This window comes from Oncorhynchus keta, chromosome 25 (assembly GCF_023373465.1).
Source record: "Oncorhynchus keta strain PuntledgeMale-10-30-2019 chromosome 25, Oket_V2, whole genome shotgun sequence".
Taxonomy (NCBI): domain Eukaryota; kingdom Metazoa; phylum Chordata; class Actinopteri; order Salmoniformes; family Salmonidae; genus Oncorhynchus; species Oncorhynchus keta.
The window spans coordinates 17,860,848-17,879,811 of NC_068445.1; the positions used below are offsets into that span (position 1 = coordinate 17,860,848).

At 44.0% G+C, this 18,964-nt stretch overlaps 1 protein-coding gene across 3 annotated transcripts; it reads left to right on the forward strand.

Annotated features, from left to right (window-relative positions):
* Positions 1–2,686: 2,686 nt before the first annotated feature.
* Positions 2,687–18,726, forward strand: got1l1 (glutamic-oxaloacetic transaminase 1 like 1). Of its 3 annotated transcripts, none has more exons than XM_035736041.2 (9): positions 2,687–2,922; positions 3,198–3,379; positions 3,733–3,856; positions 3,977–4,194; positions 4,566–4,716; positions 4,868–5,033; positions 5,181–5,323; positions 16,098–16,162; positions 16,430–18,726. In XM_035736041.2, exons 1-9 carry the CDS (start codon positions 2,742–2,744, stop codon positions 16,520–16,522), a joined length of 1,323 nt encoding a protein of 440 aa, XP_035591934.1. In that variant the 5' UTR covers positions 2,687–2,741; the 3' UTR covers positions 16,523–18,726. The 3 variants fall into 3 exon arrangements, with proteins under 3 accessions (XP_035591934.1, XP_035591932.1, XP_035591935.1); XM_035736039.2 differs by having other exon boundaries at positions 16,462–18,726; XM_035736042.1 differs by having other exon boundaries at positions 16,098–16,573.
* Positions 18,727–18,964: the final 238 nt, after the last annotated feature.

The following is an 18,964-nucleotide window of genomic DNA, read 5'->3' on the forward strand; positions in this document are numbered from 1 at the left end:
ACATCCGTGGACTCATTGAGGAGGAGGCTGAAACGCTGTTCACCCACATCTGCGACCAACTTTTTCAGAAAGTATGGTGATAGAACACCATTAATCATTTCAGTGCACTTTGTCCTGTGCATGTTGAAGTGGGTAGCAGCAGTGGAGTCTGAGAAAGCAGCTCTACATGCTTCTCTAATGTGATCACATGCCAGCATGGAACAGTGTTCAGCGATAGCTAATGCCATGGTGGCCTCAGCCTTTTTTGCAGAGTCAAGTTTTTTAACCATAAATGGCAGCTTGTTTTGGGTGGAATTGTTATAAGGCTTTGCATTTTGAGTATGTTTTTGAGTTGTCATGTGTTTTTTACATCACTAAGTTTGGCATAGAAATCAGTCTTACAATAAACAGCTTCAACCAGCCTTTGAATTCAGTGTTTGATTCCCACTGCTTTCTGTATTTTTGAGTGTACAGTTTAGACTGTGACATGATGAGCTAGCCAGTTAGATGTTTAGCTTATGTCACAGAGAGGCACACACACAGTTGACAAGGTGAGTAAGTGACTGAGGCTGTGTGAGTCAAATGCAGTGATTTATTTTGTGCTGTGATTTATTATAGACAAAGAACATTTACATTTACATCCCACCCTGAATGTAAGCCAGGGCGGGATCAGCCAGCGGCGGCTTCCCTCATGCGCAATTCATTTGCAATCTGGACGCGGAGGGGTGAGCATCCTGTTGCCCCTAACTCTATGTAAAAAAATATATTTTACCTTTATTTAACTAGGCAAGTCAGTTAAGAACAAATTATTATTTTCAATGGCGGCCTAGGAACAGTGGGTTAACTGCCAGTTCAGGGGCAGAACGACAGATGTGTACCTTGTCAGTGTCACTATTTAAAAACATTTTAACTCTGTAATTTATGGTTGACGCAGGTTGGTGGCCATTAGTCAAAGTTCAAATTACATGAATGCATCGAACTGGTAATTACGACTTCACAACTGGTAATTGCCTTCCAACTTGGATATGAATGCAGCTTTACTGGATTTGTTTTTAAATAAACAGTATGTTCTAAATAGTATGTTGTACAATTAGTACTCAGTATGCAGTTTAAGTAAGTAGTAGCCCAGCCAGATGTCGGACACGGCCATACTGTACAGAGAGAGATGCCTATCTGATACATCTGAAGGTCAAGCAGCTTCTCTGCAGTGATCAGCTTGCATAATACACAAGAATGTATTCACACAGTGAAGTGCAGTCATACAGTAGGTCAGGGGGAGTATTCATCTCATAACTACATTCATCTCATAACTACAACAGTGATATGCATGCATACGAGATGATCGATGAGGTTCTTGTGAATCTAATGGATATTGTGAATATATTGGCATCAAAAGGAGATTAAATTAGGTCAAATGTTAAGAGAGAACAAACATGAGTTTCATCATTCACACTGTCCAAGATCAAAAGAGTACCAACATGTTGTATTCTATGAAGAAGGGTTCCAACAAGAATCAGGGGCTCAAGTATACCTCCTGCAAATGGAGCAAGAACGATTTACTTAAACATGCAGTGCCACCTAGTGTACAGCTGAGTCTGAACAATCTGCCTCAAATGTTGTAAGTGACCACAAATGTGAGCTTTTATTTGCTCTGTAATGATGTGCACCAGGTTCACACTTGTTGAATGCAAAATACAATGCATTGAATGTAAACGTGAGATGAGACAGTAGCTCTATATGTTACATTTCTAGCTGCAAATTTCTGAAAAATCTCGACCCTCTAACATGCAAATTATCTTAAAAAGGTGCTTCAGTCAGCAACCATGTGTCTACACTTGCTACTATACTGGGATTCAATAGGAAAACTGCTGTGTCGGCATCATCAATGCAGTCTGACTGGGGGCGTTGAGTAAAGGGCCTTGAGTATAATGCTTAATTGTGCCTTACTTTACAAAGGGACAATTTGGTTTGAATGGTTCAAATGTTCAATCAGGAACATGGAGTACTTAGAACATGGAGTAAAAATTTTGATTTTAAAAGCAGCATTTACATTTAAAACCACACAAAAGAGTTTGTAGCTTGTTGACAGGGATAATCTAATTCATATTTTTCAATTCTCTCTTCTGTGGGTTTCTACAGTTGGGTTTTGAGGAACAGGAGCAGGGCGCCATGTTTAAAAAAGCAACTTTTTGTTTCCATAGGCCTACATTTTTACTGTATTATTGTTATATGGCCAAAAAGTGAAAAGGACATACTTTCATTAAAGGAAAGCAAACGCCACAATTTTACCTGTTCTTGAACACTTCCTGGGAAATCGCTAGGTTGAAGATTACATCATTTTTTTAACCTAGGAAAACTACTCAGCATAGAGGTCAATGAGAACGAAATCTCAAACCTGTCAATTTATATGGGTCGTCCCTAGTTACCACAATCACTAAATCCTAAACCCGGCCTATTTCTGTAATGTATCTTCTTAAAATTAGATGTTAAACTTAACCCTAACCCTAACCTTAACCAAATTGCTAAACTTAAGCCTAACCCTAAATTTAAGTTAATTTTTACGATATCCAATGCTGACTTTATGGCTGTGGTAACTAGTGAAAACAGTTTATATTATTTATAAGAGAACGGTAGAAGCCATCCATCACAGACGTTGCCAAGATACTGTATTTAAATTGATGTTGTGTAACTAAGCAACAACCATAAACAAAGGCTTGGTGGCTTGCTTAGTGCTGACAGAGCAGGGTGATGAAACTAAAAAGATGAGGCAAACATGTAATAGTGATGGTGGAGTGGGTTCCACTGAAAATGTTCAAGCCCGGGGAATAACTCTTCTCTCTATTTTCGTCGACACTCCAACTGCCGAACCGAATCCTGAAACCAAGCTATTGGCTGACTTCAAGACAGACACTCATCTCAGCAAAGTGTACTTGGCGGGAAGAGGTGAGTTAGCTCATAAATTCAGCTGGCTGACTTCTATGCATCTCATTAGCGTTTGTTGTCACTGACCCTAGTGTCTGGTCCTGGTGCTTTGAGTAAGAACCACTGACTGAGTTCAACTAGACTAAATGGCAGAATATCACTACTGATCAAATAATATATATTTTATAATTATTTAGTTAAGCTTGTGAAGTTACTATTTTAGGGTAATATATTACAGCTTATTCTAGCCTAAGCATTAAAATATTTATTGTCATAACTATTTTTTGGGACCTCAGAGTATCTCAACAAGGAAGGTCAGACCTCTGTGAGCCCGCTCATTGGGAAAATAATGCAACAGATCTGCACAGACCCCACTCTCTGTCCAGAGTATCCATCATCCTTTGGCCTTCCAGAATTCACCAGGAGAGCAACAGAATTGGTTTTGGGCAGGGACTGCCATGCCATCGTGGAGAACAGGGTAATCTTTGCTGTCTACTGTGTATGTTCCATGGATCAACTTGACCTCATGTGTGATCCTCACAGTTTTCTCATACAGTAGGTGGCTTGCTGAGCTCAAGGTTATGAAACTGTATTTAAACAAGCATTGCACCAAGCCATCAGTCAAGAACAGCCATCTGGACACAAAGATAGGCCTTTCACAAGCTCAACGGCAGCGTAACCTATGTAATTACACTTTGGCCACCCCTTCCCTATCCACACACTACTTTTTATGTAATCAATCAACATCAGCTTGTAAGTGGCATTGGATAATACATTATGGCTGTGAGTATTTTGATTTTACTCCCATCCCCTATGCTCATTATTCTATAGGTGTTGGGTGTGCAGACTGTGGGCTGTACTGGGGCTGTCCGTCTGGGGGCTGAGCTCTTGAAGCACTGGTACAATGTGAGCGGTGTCTGGTGTGGGCCAGTCTATCTCTCCTCCCCCTGTGATGGTAAGTAGCGGGGGGAGGAGAGCATGCACATAGTTAAAAGCACAGTCACAGAGCAATATAGTATTGGTATTGTTGATGATATTGGTGCTGAAGCTCTGGTCATCATGTTCCTTTCTGCAGACTCCTTGGCTGGTATCTTTGAGGCAGCAGGGATCCAGGATGTCCGTCGGTATCGGTATTGGGATACAGAGCAGAGGGGTGTGGGTGTGCAAAAAATGATGGAGGATCTGGAGATGGCTCCAGAGCAGAGTGTCATTGTTCTGTCTGCTTCTGCTCACTGCCCTACTGGTTCAGACCTCTCCCAGAAGCACTGGAGACTCCTCACACAGCTTATGGTGGTACTGCTCCATAACCCAACTGTTTTTACAGTCGTTAGTAATGTAACAGATGTTATACATTTGACATTTTAGTAATTTCGCAGACACTCTTATCCAGAGTGACTTACAGTTCATGTATTCATCTTAAGTTAGCTAGGTGAGACAACCACATATTACAGTTGTAGTAAGTAAATGTTTTCCTCAATAAAGAAGTTATCAGCAAAGTCATTTATCAATGTTTTTTTTTCTTCTTTGGAGGTCCTGGCCTCAGTCTATCCCAGGGAGTAGCATTTCTACAGTAGAAACACTTGTTATAGTAGTTCTCTTCAGTCTCCTGCTCTCTCATGCTCTCTTTATTCTTCTCTCTGCATCTTTTTTTTCTATACTCTCAGAGGTGTAGGTTTTTCCCTTTCTTCCTGCTGCCTGCACAGGGCCTATGCCATGGGGATTTTCAACAAGACGCCTGGCCAGTGCGTCTGTGTGCCTCTCTGGGGATGGAGCTTCTGTGTGCCCAGTCCTTCTCCCACAGCTTTGGGCTTTACGGTGAGCCATTTCAAGGGTTCACTTGTCTCTTAGTGTATTATCAATTGACGTCTCTTACTTTCCTCGAATGTGACGAATGTAAGATCCCCAGGACATATTGACAGTAAATCTCTGTATGGAAATGCATTTTCTTATATTGTCCTTACTACAGGCGAGCGAGTTGGACACCTCTTATGTGTCCTAAAGCAGAGCTCCACACTGCTAGCTGTTCAGTCCCAGGCCGAGAAGCAGGTCAGGGCTTTGTGGTCCCGGCCATCTGTCAGAGGAGCTCGTGTGGTTGCCACGGTGCTCAGTAACCCTGCCCACCATGTGGAGTGGTAAGTCATTATGGCTAGTCTATGCTTCAATAGCATTGTCTGCAAGGCTTCTCTAGTATAAAATGTGATCATACAAAGTCTGGTTACAGTACGTGGAACTAGTGCTTCATGATAAGTTAAATAGACCTCTGTAAATCCTTGTCACAGGCAGGAAGGAGTGAAGAGTATGGTGGAGAGGGGCATACTGGTCAGAGAGAGGTTGAGAGAGAAGTTAAGGCTGCTTGGATGTCCTGGCAGCTGGGATCACCTGATCCAGCAAGGTGGACTGTACTGTTGCACTGGGCTGAATGGTGAGCAAACCATATTAAGCCCCGTTTCCATGATGTTTCGGGTGAAAATGCATTGGTCGCGGGTTGCGGGTTTTTGAGCTATTCCTAAATTGCACTGTGGCCGCCATGTAATTTCTCTTAAAAATATATATATATTTCACTGTGACCAGCTGCTGACTGTCAGGCATTGATGCAGGCTGTTGCTGAGTGAGTGAGTGGTGTGTGTGTGTGTGTGTGTGTGTGTGTGTGTGTGTGTGTGTGTGTGTGTGTGTGTGTGTGTGTGTGTGTGTGTGTGTGTGTGTGTGTGTGTGTGTGTGTGTGTGTGTGTGTGTGTGTGTGTGTGTGTGTGTGTGTGTGTTGAGTGAGCAAGAGGAGAGGGAGCAGCACCCGCATGTTGTGACAACTTTTTAGTTGAAGGTAGGCTATTTAGATTGTCATTATGGAGACACCTACTTCCAACCATTTTTCTGTAAAACATGAGCTAGAGCTGATGCACATCAAGAAATAATGGGGACAAAGCACTGGAAAATGACTTTGGGTGCATTAGAGCGCATTACATAAATTTGCACAGAGGTGGTTTAAACTGCATTCTAACGTTGACTTTGCATTATCAAGCAAAGTGTTTTATGCATCCTCAGTTCTTGGTTCTTGGAGGCTGCTCGAGTAGAAATTTAAAATGGAAGTTATGGAACTCCTTCACTTGGTTCTTTTTATAGGAAAACGAAAACATTTGCCTCTGTTGGCCATAAAGTAGCCAATTAATGTACAGTACCAGTCAAAAGGGTTTTACAGGGTTTTTTGTTATTTTTTATAATTTTCTACATTGTAGAATTATAGTGAAGACATCAAAACTATGAAATAACACATATGGAATCGTGTAGTAAGCAAAAAAGTTTTTATATTTGCGATTCTTCAAAGTAGCTACCCTTTGCCTTAATGACAGCTTTGTACACTCTCTAGCAACATTAGCGAAGCCAGCTGCAGTCACATATTGGCTACCTAACAACATTACATAATTTCTCATTTCTGGAGGCAGTGGAAACGCAATTTGAGCTAGCCCGCTTAAGGCCAGCCAACCTGGGTTGACTTTAAAGTGCCAATGGAAACGGGGCTTAAATTAAGTTTAGGATTTGTCATCTTTCAACCAATTCAAACAGTGGTAGAGCACTGTACCTGTCTATGGGCTTGATTAAATCAGTATCACCAAAGTTCAGCGCTATAGCACCCTTAAAATGTTAAGTTAATTTCCATTGAGCCGGCATATACAGCGTTTCCTGTAAATGTCTCCGCGAATGCGGAGCTATAGCGCTGTACTTCAGGGATACGGATTGAATCAAGTCCTACAGTACATTCGGAAAGTATTCAGACCCCTTGTCTTTTTCCATATTTTCGTTACTTTACAGCCTTGTTCTAAAATTGATGAAATAGTCCCCCCCCCCCCTTATCAATCTACACTTAATACCCAATCATGACAAAGCTAAAACAGCTTTTTATAAAATATCAGGTTTTTATGAAATATCACATTTACATAAGTATTCAGACCCTTTACTCAGTACTTTGTTGAAGCACCTTTTGCATAAATTACAGCATCTTCTTGGGTATGACGCTACAAGCTTGGCACACCTGTATTTGGGGAGTTTCTCCCTTTCTCAGCGTATCCCCTCAAGCTCTGTCAGGCTGGATGGGGAGCATTGCTGCACAGCTATTTTCAGGTCTCTCCAGAAATGTTCACTCAAGGACATTCAGAAACTTGTTGCGAAGCCACTCTTGCGTTGTCTTGGCTGTGTGATTAGGGTCGTTGTCCAGTTGGAAGGTGAACCTTCGCCCCAGTCTGAGGTCCTGAGTGCTCTGGAGCAGGTTTTCATCAAAGATCTCTCAAATCAAATCAACTTTTATTAGTCACATACGCCAAATACAACAGGTGCAACAGACCTTACAGTGAAATGATTACAAGCCCCTAACCAACAATGCAGTTTAAAACATACAAATAAGAATAAGAAATAAAAGGAACAAGTGATTAAAAAGCAGCAGTAAAATAACAATAGCGAGACTATATACAGGGGGTATCGGTACAGAGTCAATGTGCGGGGCCACCGGTTAGTCGAGGTAATTTAGGTAATATGTACATGTAGGTCGAGTTATTAAAGTGATAATGCATAGATAATGACAAGAGAGTAGCAGCGGCATAAAAGAGGGGATGGGGGGGGCTGAGCAATGCAAATAGTCTATGTAGCCATTTGATGAGATGTTCAGGAGTCTTGTGACTTGGGGGTAGAAGCTGTTTAGAAGCCTCTTGGACCTCGACTTGGCGCTCCGGTACCGCTTGCCGTGCGGTAGCAGAGAGAACAGTCTATGACTAGGGTGGCTGGAGTCTTTGACAATTTTTCGGACCTTCCTCTGACACCGCCTGGTATAGAGGTCCTGGATGGCAGGAGGATTGGCCCCAGTGATGTACTGGGCCGTACGCACTACCCTCTATAGTGCCTTGTGGTCGGAGGCCGAGCAGTTGCCATACCAGGCATTGATGCAACCAGTCAGGATGCTCTCGGTGGTGCAGCTGTAGAACCTTTTGAGGATCTGAGGACCCATTCCAAATCTTTTCAGGTTTTTCAGGAATAGGTTTTGACGTGCTCTCTTTACAACAGTCTTGGTGTGCTTGGACCATGTTAGTTTGTTAGTGATGTGGACACCAAGGAACTTGAAGATCTCAACCTGCTCCACTACAGCCCCGTTGATGAGAATGGGGGTGTGCTTGGTTATCCTTTTCCTGTAGTCCACAATCATCTCCCTTGTCTTGATCACGTTGAGGGAGAGGTTGTTGTCCTGGAACCACACGGCCAGGTCTCTGTCCTCCTCCCTATAGGCTGTCTCGTTGTTGTCAGTGATTAGGCCATCGGCAAACTTGTCATCGACAAACTTAATGATGGTGTTGGAGTCGTGCCTGGCCGTGCAGTCATGAGTGAACAGTAAGTATAGGAGGGGACTGAGCAAGCACTCTTGAGGGGCCTCTGTGCTGAGAATCAGTGTGGCGGATGTGTTGTTACCTACCCTTACCACCTGGGAGTGGCCCGTCAGAAAGTCCAGGATTCAGTTGCAGAGGGAGGTGTTTAGTCCCAGGGTCCTTAGCTTATTGATGAGCTTCGAGGGCACTATGGTGTTGAACGCCGAGCTGTATTTAATGAATAGCACAATAGAGATTGCATCATCTGTGGATCTGTTAGGGCGGTTTGCAAATTGGAATAGGTCTAGGGTTTCTGGGATAATGGTGTTGATGTGAGCCATGACCAGCCTTTCAAAGCACTTCATGGCTACAGACGTGAGTGCTACGGGTCGGTAGTCATTCAGGCAGGTTACCTTAGTGTTCTTGGGCACTGGGACTATGGTGGTCGGCTTAAAACATATTGGTATAACAAACTCAGACATGGAGAGGTTGAAAATGTCAGTGAAGACACTTGCCAGTTGGTCAGCGCATGCTCACTGCTCACAGTCAGCGCATGCTCAAAGTCCTGGTAATCCGTCTGGCCCTGCGGCCTTGTGAATGTTGACCTGATTAAAGGTCTTACTCACATTATCTGCGGAGAGCCTGATCACACAGTCGTCCGGAACAGCTGGTGCTCTCATGCATGTTTCAGTGTTACTTGCCTCAAAGCGAGGATAGAAGTAGTTTAGCTCATCTGGTAGGCTCGTGTCACTGGGCAGCCCTCAACTGTGTTTCCCTTTGTAGTCTGTAATGGTTTGCAAGCCCTGTCACATCCGACGAGTGCCGGAGTATGATAGTATGTAGTAGTATGATTCAATCTTAGTCCTGTATTGATGCTTTGCCAGTTTGATGGTTCGTCTGAGGGCATTGCGGGATTTCTTATAAGCTTCCGGGTTAGAGTCCCGCTCCTTGAAAGCAGCAGCTCTAGCCTTTAGCTCAGTGCGGATGTTGCTTGTAATCCATGGCTTCTGGTTTTTGGTTATTGGCTTCTGGTTATTTGATACACTGCCGATTTTGCAGGTTTTCCTACTTACAAAGCATGTAGAGGTCTGTCATTTTTATCATAGGTACACTTCAACTGTGAGAGATGGAATCTAAAACAAAAATCCAGAAAATCACATTGTATGATTTTTAAGTAATTAACTTGCATTTTATTGCATGACAAGTATTTGATCACCTACCAACCAGTAAGAATTCCGGCTCTCACAGACCTGTTAGTTTTTCTTTAAGAAGCCCTCCTGTTCTCCAGTCATTACCTGTATTAACTGTACCTATTTGAACTCGTTACCTGTATAAAAGACACCTGTCCACACACTCAATCAAACAGACTCCAACCTCTCCACAATGGCCAAGACCAGAGAGCTGTGTAAGGACATCAGGGATACAATTGTAGACCTGCACAAGGCTGGGATGGGCTACAGGACAATAGGCAAACAGCTTGGTGAGAAGGCAACAACTGTTGGTACAATTATTAGAAAATGGAAGAAGTTCAAGATTTACATTACATTTTACATTTACATTTAAGTCATTTAGCAGACACTCTTATCCAGAGCGACTTACAAATTGGTGCATTCACCTTATGACATCCAGTGGAACAGCCACTTTACAATAGTGCATCTAAATCTTTTAGGGGGGGAGAAGGATTACTTATCCTATCCTAGGTATTCCTTAAAGAGGTGGGGTTTCAGGTGTCTCCGGAAGGTGGTGATTGACTCCGCTGTCCTGGCGTCGTGAGGGAGTTTGTTCCACCATTGGGGGCCAGAGCAGCGAACAGTTTTGACTGGGCTGAGCGGGAACTGTACTTCCTCAGTGGTAGGGAGGCGAGCAGGCCAGAGGTGGATGAACGCAGTGCCCTTGTTTGGGTGTAGGGCCTGATCAGAGCCTGGAGGTACTGAGGTGCCGTTCCCCTCACAGCTCCGTAGGCAAGCACCATGGTCTTGTAGCGGATGTGAGCTTCAACTGGAAGCAAGTGGAGAGAGTGGAGGAGCGGGGTGACGTGAGAGAACTTGGGAAGGTTGAACACCAGACGGGCTGCGGCGTTCTGGATGAGTTGTAGGGGTTTAATGGCACAGGCAGGGAGCCCAGCCAACAGCGAGTTGCAGTAATCCAGACGGGAGATGACAAGTGCCTGGATTAGGACCTGCGCCGCTTCCTGTGTGAGGCAGGGTCGTACTCTGCGGATGTTGTAGAGCATGAACCTACAGGAACGGGCCACCGCCTTGATGTTAGTTGAGAACGACAGGGTGTTGTCCAGGATCACTCCAAGGTTCTTAGCGCTCTGGGAGGAGGACACAATGGAGTTGTCAACCGTGATGGCGAGATCATGGAACGGGCAGTCCTTCCCCGGGAGGAAGAGCAGCTCCGTCTTGCCGAGGTTCAGCTTGAGGTGGTGATCCGTCATCCACACTGATATGTCTGCCAGACATGCAGAGATGCGATTCGCCACCTGGTCATCAGAAGGGGAAAGGAGAAGATTAGTTGTGTGTCGTCTGCATAGCAATGATAGGAGAGACCATGTGAGGTTATGACAGAGCCAAGTGACTTGGTGTATAGCGAGAATAGGAGAGGGCCTAGAACAGAGCCCTGGGGACACCAGTGGTGAGAGCGCGTGGTGAGGAGACAGATTCTCGCCACGCCACCTGGTAGGAGCGACCTGTCAGGTAGGACGCAATCCAAGCGTGGGCCGCGCCGGAGATGCCCAACTCGGAGAGGGTGGAGAGGAGGATCTGATGGTTCACAGTATCGAAGGCAGCCGATAGGTCTAAAAGGATGAGAGCAGAGGAGAGAGAGTTAGCTTTAGCAGTGCGGAGCGCCTCCGTGATGCAGAGAAGAGCAGTCTCAGTTGAATGACTAGTCTTGAAACCTGACTGATTTGGATCAAGAAGGTCATTCTGAGAGAGATAGCGGTAGAGCAGGCCAAGGACGGCACGTTCAAGAGTTTTGGAGAGAAAAGAGAGAAGGGATACTGGTCTGTAGTTGTTGACATCGGAGGGATCGAGTGTAGGTTTTTTCAGAAGGGGTGCAACTCTCGCTCTCTTGAGGACGGAAGGGACGTAGCCAGCGGTCAGGGATGAGTTGATGAGCGAGGTGAGGTAAGGGAGAAGGTCTCCGGAAATGGTCTGGAGAAGAGAGGAGGGGATAGGGTCAAGCGGGCAGGTTGTTGGGCGGCCGGCCGTCACAAGACGCGAGATTTCATCTGGAGAGAGAGGGGAGAAAGAGGTCAGAGCACAGGGTAGGGCAGTGTGAGCAGAACCAGCGGTGTCGTTTGACTTAGCAAACGAGGATCGGATGTCGTCGACCTTCTTTTCAAAATGGTTGACGAAGTCATCTGCAGAGAGGGAGGAGGGGGAGGGGGAGGAGGATTCAGGAGGGAGGAGAAGGTGGCAAAGAGCTTCCTAGGGTTAGAGGCAGATGCTTGGAATTTAGAGTGGTAGAAAGTGGCTTTAGCAGCAGAGACAGAGGAGGAAAATGTAGAGAGGAGGGAGTGAAAGGATGCCAGGTCCGCAGGGAGGCGAGTTTTCCTCCATTTCCGCTCGGCTGCCCGGAGCCCTGTTCTGTGAGCTCGCAATGAGTCGTCGAGCCACGGAGCGGGAGGGGAGGACCGAGCCGGCCTGGAGGATAGGGGACATAGAGAGTCAAAGGATGCAGAAAGGGAGGAGAGGAGGGTTGAGGAGGCAGAATCAGGAGATAGGTTGGAGAAGGTTTGAGCAGAGGGAAGAGATGATAGGATGGAAGAGGAGAGAGTAGCGGGGGAGAGAGAGCGAAGGTTGGGACGGCGCGATACCATCCGAGTAGGGGCAGTGTGGGAAGTGTTGGATGAGAGCGAGAGGGAAAAGGATACAAGGTAGTGATCGGAGACTTGGAGGGGAGTTGCAATGGGGTTAGTGGAAGAACAGCATCTAGTAAAGATGAGGTCGAGCGTATTGCCTGCCTTGTGAGTAGGGGGGAAGGTGAGAGGGTGAGGTCAAAAGAGGAGAGGAGTGGAAAGAAGGAGGCAGAGAGGAATGAGTCAAAGGTAGACGTGGGGAGGTTAAAGTCGCCCAGAACTGTGAGAGGTGAGCCGTCCTCAGGAAAGGAGCTTATCGAGGCATCAAGCTCATTGATGAACTCTCCGAGGGAACCTGGAGGGCGATAAATGATAAGGATGTTAAGCTTGAAAGGGCTGGTAACTGTGACAGCATGGAATTCAGAGGCGATAGACAGATGGGTAAGGGGAGAAAGAGGACACCTAGGATAGGGTAAGTAAGGGTAAGTAATCCTTCTCACCCCCCTTCTCCCCCAAAAAAAAAAAAAAGATTTAGATGCAAGTGGCTGTTCCACTGGATGTCATAAGGTGTATGCACCAATTTGTAAGTCGCTCTGGATAAGAGCGTCTGCTAAATGACTTAAATGTAATGTAAATGTAAGAGAGAATGACCACTTGGGAGAGATGAGGATCCCGGTGCCACCACCCCGCTGACCAGAAGCTCTCGGGGTGTGCGAGAACACGTGGGCGGACGAGGAGAGAGCAGTAGGAGTAGCAGTGTTATCTGTGGTGATCCATGTTTCCGTCAGTGCCCAGAAGTCGAGGGACTGGAGGGAGGCATAGGCTGAGATGAACTCTGCCTTGTTGGCCGCAGATCGGCAGTTCCAGAGGCTACCGGAGATGACGGTCATTCACCCTCGGTCTGGGGCTCCATGCAAGATCTCACCCCGTGAGGCATCAATGATCATGAGGAAGGTGAGGGATCAGCCCAGAACTACACGGCAGGACCTGGTCAATGACCTGAAGAAAGCTGGGACCACAGTCTCAAAGAAAACCATTAGTAACACACTACGCCGTCATGGATTAAAATCCTGCAGCGCACGCAAGGTCCCCCTGTTCAAGCCAGCGCATGTCCAAGCCCGTCTGAAGTTTGCCAATGACCATCTGGATGATCCAGAGGAGGAATGGGAGAAGGTCATGTGGTCTGATGAGACAAAAATAGAGCTTATTGGTCTAAACTTCACTCGCCGTGTTTGGCGGAATAAGAAGGATGAGTACAACCTCAAGAACACCATCCCAACCATGAAGCATGGAGGTGGAAACATCATTCTTTGGGGATGCTTTTCTGCAAAGGGGACAGGACGACTGCACCGTGTTGAGGGGAGGATGGATGGGGCCACGTATCGCGAGATCTTGGCCAACAACCTCCTTCCCTCAGTAAGAGCATTGAAGGTGGGTCGTGGCTGGGTCTTCCAGCATGACAACGACCCGAAACACACAGCCAGGGCAACTAAGAAGTAAGAAGCATCTCAAGGTCCTGGAGTGGCCTAGCCAGGCTCCAGACCTGAACCCAATAGAACATCTTTGGAGGGAGCTGAAAGTCCGTATTGCCCAGCGACAGCCCCGAAACCTGGAGGATCTGGAGAAGGTCTCTATGGAGGAGTGGGCCAAAATCCCTGCTGCAGTGTGTGCAAACCTGGTCAAGAACTACAGGAAACGTATGATCTCTGTAATTGCAAACAAAGGTTTCTGTACCAAATATTAAGTTCTGCTTTTCTGATGTATCAAATACTTATGTCATGCAATAAAATGCAAATTAATTACTTAAAACAGTCCTGTAGCTTAGCATCTGCTTTATCTGACCACTTTTTTATTGACAGAGTCACTGGTGCTTCCTGCTTTAATTTTTGCTTGTAAGCAGGAATTGGGAGTATATAATTATGGACAGATTTGCCAAATGGAGGGCGAGGGAGGGCTTTGTACGTGTTTCTGTGTGTGGCGTAAAGGTGGTCAAGAGTATGTCCCCTCTCGTTGCACATTTAACATGCTGATGGAAATTTGGTAAAACAGATTGAAGTTTTCCTGCATTAAAGTCCCCCACCCCTAGGAGCGCCACCTCTGAATGAGCGTTTTTCTGTTTGCTTATGGCGGAATACAGCTCATTGCGTGCGGTCTTAGTGCCAGCATCGGTCTGTGGTGGTATGTAGACAGCTACGAAAAATACAGATGAAAACTCTCTAAGTGAATAGTGTGATCTACAGCTTATCATGAGATACTCTACCTCAGGTGATCAAAACCTTGAGACTTCCTTAGATATCATGCACCAGCTGTTGTTTACAAATATACATTGTCCGCCACCCCTTGTCAAATCAGGCGCTGTTCTATCCTGCCGATACAGCGTATAACTAGCCAGCTGTATGTTGATAATGTTGTCGTTCAGCCACGACTCCATGAAGCATAAGATATTACAGTTTTAATGTCCCGTTGGTAGTTTAATCTTCCTCGTAGGTCGTCGATTTTATTTTCCAATGTTTGCATGTTAGTTAGTGGAACGGAAGGCAGTGGGTGTTAATTCGATCGCCTACAAATTCTCAGAAGATTTTCTCTGTCTTCTCTTCACACAAATGACAAGGATTTGGGCCTGTTCCCGGGAAAGCAGTATGTCCTTCAAGTCAGGCTCGTCGGACTCATTAGAGGAAAAAAAACTTCTGCCAGATCGTGGTGAGTGATCGCTGTTCTGATGTCCAGAAGTTATTTTCGGTCAGAAGAGACGGTAGCAGCAACATTATGTACAGAATAAGTAAAAAAAGAAGTTACAAAACAACACAAATAAACAAACAAAAAACACAGTTGGTTAGGAGCACGTAAAAAATGTCAGCTATCTTCTCCGGCGCCATTTACTTTGCTCCGTTCATCTTTGTGTCACACCCTGATCTGTTTCACCTGTCCTCATTATTGTCTCCACCCCCTCCAGGTGTCGCTTGTTTTCCCCAGTGTATTTATCCCTGTGTTTCCTGTCTCTCTGTGCCAGTTCGTCTTGTATGTCCAAGCCTACCAGCGTTTTTTCCCGGTTTCCTGCTTTGCCTTTTCTCCTTTTTCTAGTTCTCCCGGTTTTGACCCTTGCCTGTTTCTGGACTCTGTACCCACCTGCCTAACCATTCTGCCTGCCCTGACCTCGAGCCTGCCTGCCACTCTGTACCTCCTGGACTCTGATCTGGTTATAACCTTTTGCCTGTCCACGACCATTCTCTTGCCTATTCCCTTTGGATTTATTAAATATCTTAAACTCCAACCGTTTTTGCTCTGACATCCACTGTCAACTGTGGGCCCTTATATAGACAGGTGTGTGCCTTTCCAAATCATGTCCAATCAATTGAATTTAGCACAGGTGGACTCCAATCAAGTTGTAGAAACATCTCAAGTATATACCTGAACTCAATTTCAGGTCTCATAGCAAAGGGTCTGAATACTTGTAAATCCTTTTTTAATACATTTGCTAAAATGTAAAATAAAAATGTTTTCGCTTTGTCATTATGGGGCATTGTGTGTAGATTGCTGAGGATTTTTATTTATTTAACCCATTTTAGAATAAGGCTATAATGGAACAAAATGTGGAAAAAGTCAAGGGGTCTGAATACTTTCCGAAGGCACTGTATATCAGCATTTTTTTGTATTGTTTCCACAAACAATGTAGACAATTTATGCACTGCATCAAGACAGTTGATTTTGTTTATTTGCATTATCTAGCTAGCCTTTAGTGTCAGCAATTTTATCTCACAATTTTCATCTCTAGTTGGCTTTCATCCACTTAATTCTGAAATATATTCTTTATATCTTTAGCAATGATGTTGTACAGTTTTATTGACCTGAATTCTACCCCTTATAGCCAAGCTGAGTCGTGCTTCGTAAAAACTTCTGCTAAATGGCATATACTTTATACTGTACAGTATATGTCCATGTCCACTATACTGTTTATTGTACACGTAGGTACCAGTAATTTACGTAATTGCTATGTTCCATGTTGAATGTCCTTAATCTTTGATTATGATCTCTTCACCTGTCTCCTTTAGTCCAACAAGTGGAATTCCTAGAAAAAAGGAGACATATCTACCTGCATCCCAATGGCTGTCTGAATGTGAGTGCTATCAACAGCTGTAACCTAGACTATATAGCTGAGTCCATCCACCTGGCATTGACCTCTGTCTTCTGATGTCAATTACAATACCTGGGGACTCATTTATAAAACGGACTTATGATCAATTTTGATCTTAAGTATGACTTACGCAGAAAACCACGTATAAGTAGTTATTTATAAAACCTTACTTTGACGTGGAAATGAGCTACTCTATGTAGGTGATTTTCCTGCTGATTATGTAGGGCTATTCTTTTTTTCCCCTTGCAGTTTAAGGTCAGACACTTTCTTTTTCACATCAGCCACAGTTCTGTCTTGCTGCCCCACCTGGTTCACTGCAGCGGCAACACACTCCCAAGCTAGCTGTTTGGCTTTGTTTGTCAACCCACCGAATAATATGTGTTTCCTGTCTTCGATCTCCTCTACCATCGCTGTGATCTCGTCTTTCAAAAGGTTTGCTTTTCTATTTTGGTCCATGGCTATTCCTGACTAAACCCTCATTTGTGCTAGCATTCTATAAGGGGAAATCGTTGATTGTAAGGCACCTTCAGGTGCCGTCAATTTGAAGTTAATTTTAGATTTATAGATCACAGGTGCGTACATTACAAAATGGGATTCTTAGAACCTGTGTAAGCAAGGTTTTTTATTCCCAGTATATTTTATGAATCGAATGTAAGCACACCATCGGAAATTATCTTACGACTAAATTCAAGTATAAATGAGGCCCCTGGTGACAGCCTCCATAAAATCCTTATTCAGCTTGACTAAATCATGTGAAGGAAGCATCTTTATGTCACATACAATACCAAACGAATTAGGGCTGAATTCATAAGGAAAATGGCTGTTATCATTTATTTAAACAAATTAACAATTGACTTTAGTATGTAGATTGTAACATCCAAGCTTTAAATTAGAGGTAGGGTTTAAGGAATATGAACTATGGCATATGGTATTTTGAACCTACATAGCTGGAAATATTGTAGGCATATAGTTGTGCTGTGGTAGTCCAGTAAGGAGCACTCTTTCCTCTGGTACAAGTAGATCCTAATGCCCTAGTTGGGTAAAAGGGTTCTTGTGTGGTCAAGACAAGGGTCTATCTTTTGGATGAGATGTTAAACAGAGATCCTGACCTTATAGAGACAACTATTGTGACACTTACAATTTGGGAGTAGTAGAGGGATTGTCCTAGCCACGTTCCCAGTCGGATTCTAGTAGGCCTATCAGTCTGCCATTTAATCATCTTTGAATTCTTCATCCTCTTCACTGCAATGACTGTTGTTTGTGCTCACAGAACACCCACAGAACACTGCCCAATTGGATAGTTTCACCCTTTTGTAATTTTTAACATGTTATTTTAACTCTAGTGATAACGTAACCATGAAATTATTAAGGTCAACCTTTTTAGTTTTTTATTGAGCAATTTATTTTATACTGTAACCTATTGTTTGTGGCACATTGAAAGATATTATTTTGAATGCATGCAGGTAGTTCCATGGTAGAAGGTCAAATAAATGTGCAGTGACAAATAATTAAAAACCTTCTCAAAACGTTTAAAATTAAGTGTACTATACCAATTTTCATAATAAGATGGTGCTCATGTCATTAGGAAATACATCCATGTTGTTTACCTGAATATTGATTGTTTGATTACAACCTCTGTTTGTTGTAACGGATATTGCAGTCCCTACACATTTCATTGGAACAAAAACCATCTACGTTTTGTGTGATGATGTAAGCTAGTCTTTGTAGTTGCTGTCATATCGTAGCCAGTAGCCAGAGTTGTTGAAAAAGAACACTACTACTCTGGCTGCTTGTCTACCTCCTGCTTAGCCATTGTTTGCAATGATGATTAAAAAAATAACATTACATCGCTAATTAGACTGTGTGTCTTTGTTTTGCTTGTGTTTGATGTACTGTCTAGATAGCTGCATGTAACTCCCCACTTGAGTTTTGCATTGGGGCAAAAAACAATCTGCGAGTTTGTATGAACATGTAAATAACTACATGTAGCCTAGCTCCCCAACTGAAAAAAATAACATGAAATCGAAGTTAATCTGATTAGTTTACACCAAAGACGTCCATCGCCGATCGAGGAGGGGAAAGCAGCAGCGTAGCACTGAGCAGCATCTACGTAAGCAGAAGAGTGAGCAGCAGCAACGCATAAAAAATCCTGCACATGTGCAGAAAACTCCTTATTTTTATCCACGGCTAATCAGGTTTCCAGAAATCCGAACAACAGCCCTCCGAAATCTAAAACATGAAATGTTCAGTGTCATTTACATGAATACACTACTACAGTCTTTGTACATTCACAATCTGATTCCCCATTGGAGTCCAGTTATTTCAGCCAAACAACGAATGGCATTCACTAACATGTTTTAGAGTTATACCCTTTTCATACTTAGGACGCCGCTACAGTAACGGGTCAATAGCGACAATCGATAACCTTTCAGACAATTTTAAAAAGTGCTGCATCAGCGTATGTACCCTTTTAGACAATATAATTCTGCTCTGGCATAGAATGTTCTGTATTTATTCCCTTATTCCCAATAAATGTTGCTGATCGATGTGCTGTAGTGTTGTTTTTCTGCTGTTTTTTCTGGTAAGGGTAGATAGATGGGTTTCTTTCTACTAAATGTATTTATTTGTAAGTATAGCGGTGGGAAGTAGGGGGTTGTACTAAGAAAAGTAGTGCACTGGGCCTTTAATAGTCCTGTATTAGCCAACCGATATAGCCGTCTGCAGCGCCAGCGCAAAAATACTTCCCTGTTGTATTTTAGAAACAATGATATTATTCAGAATAAT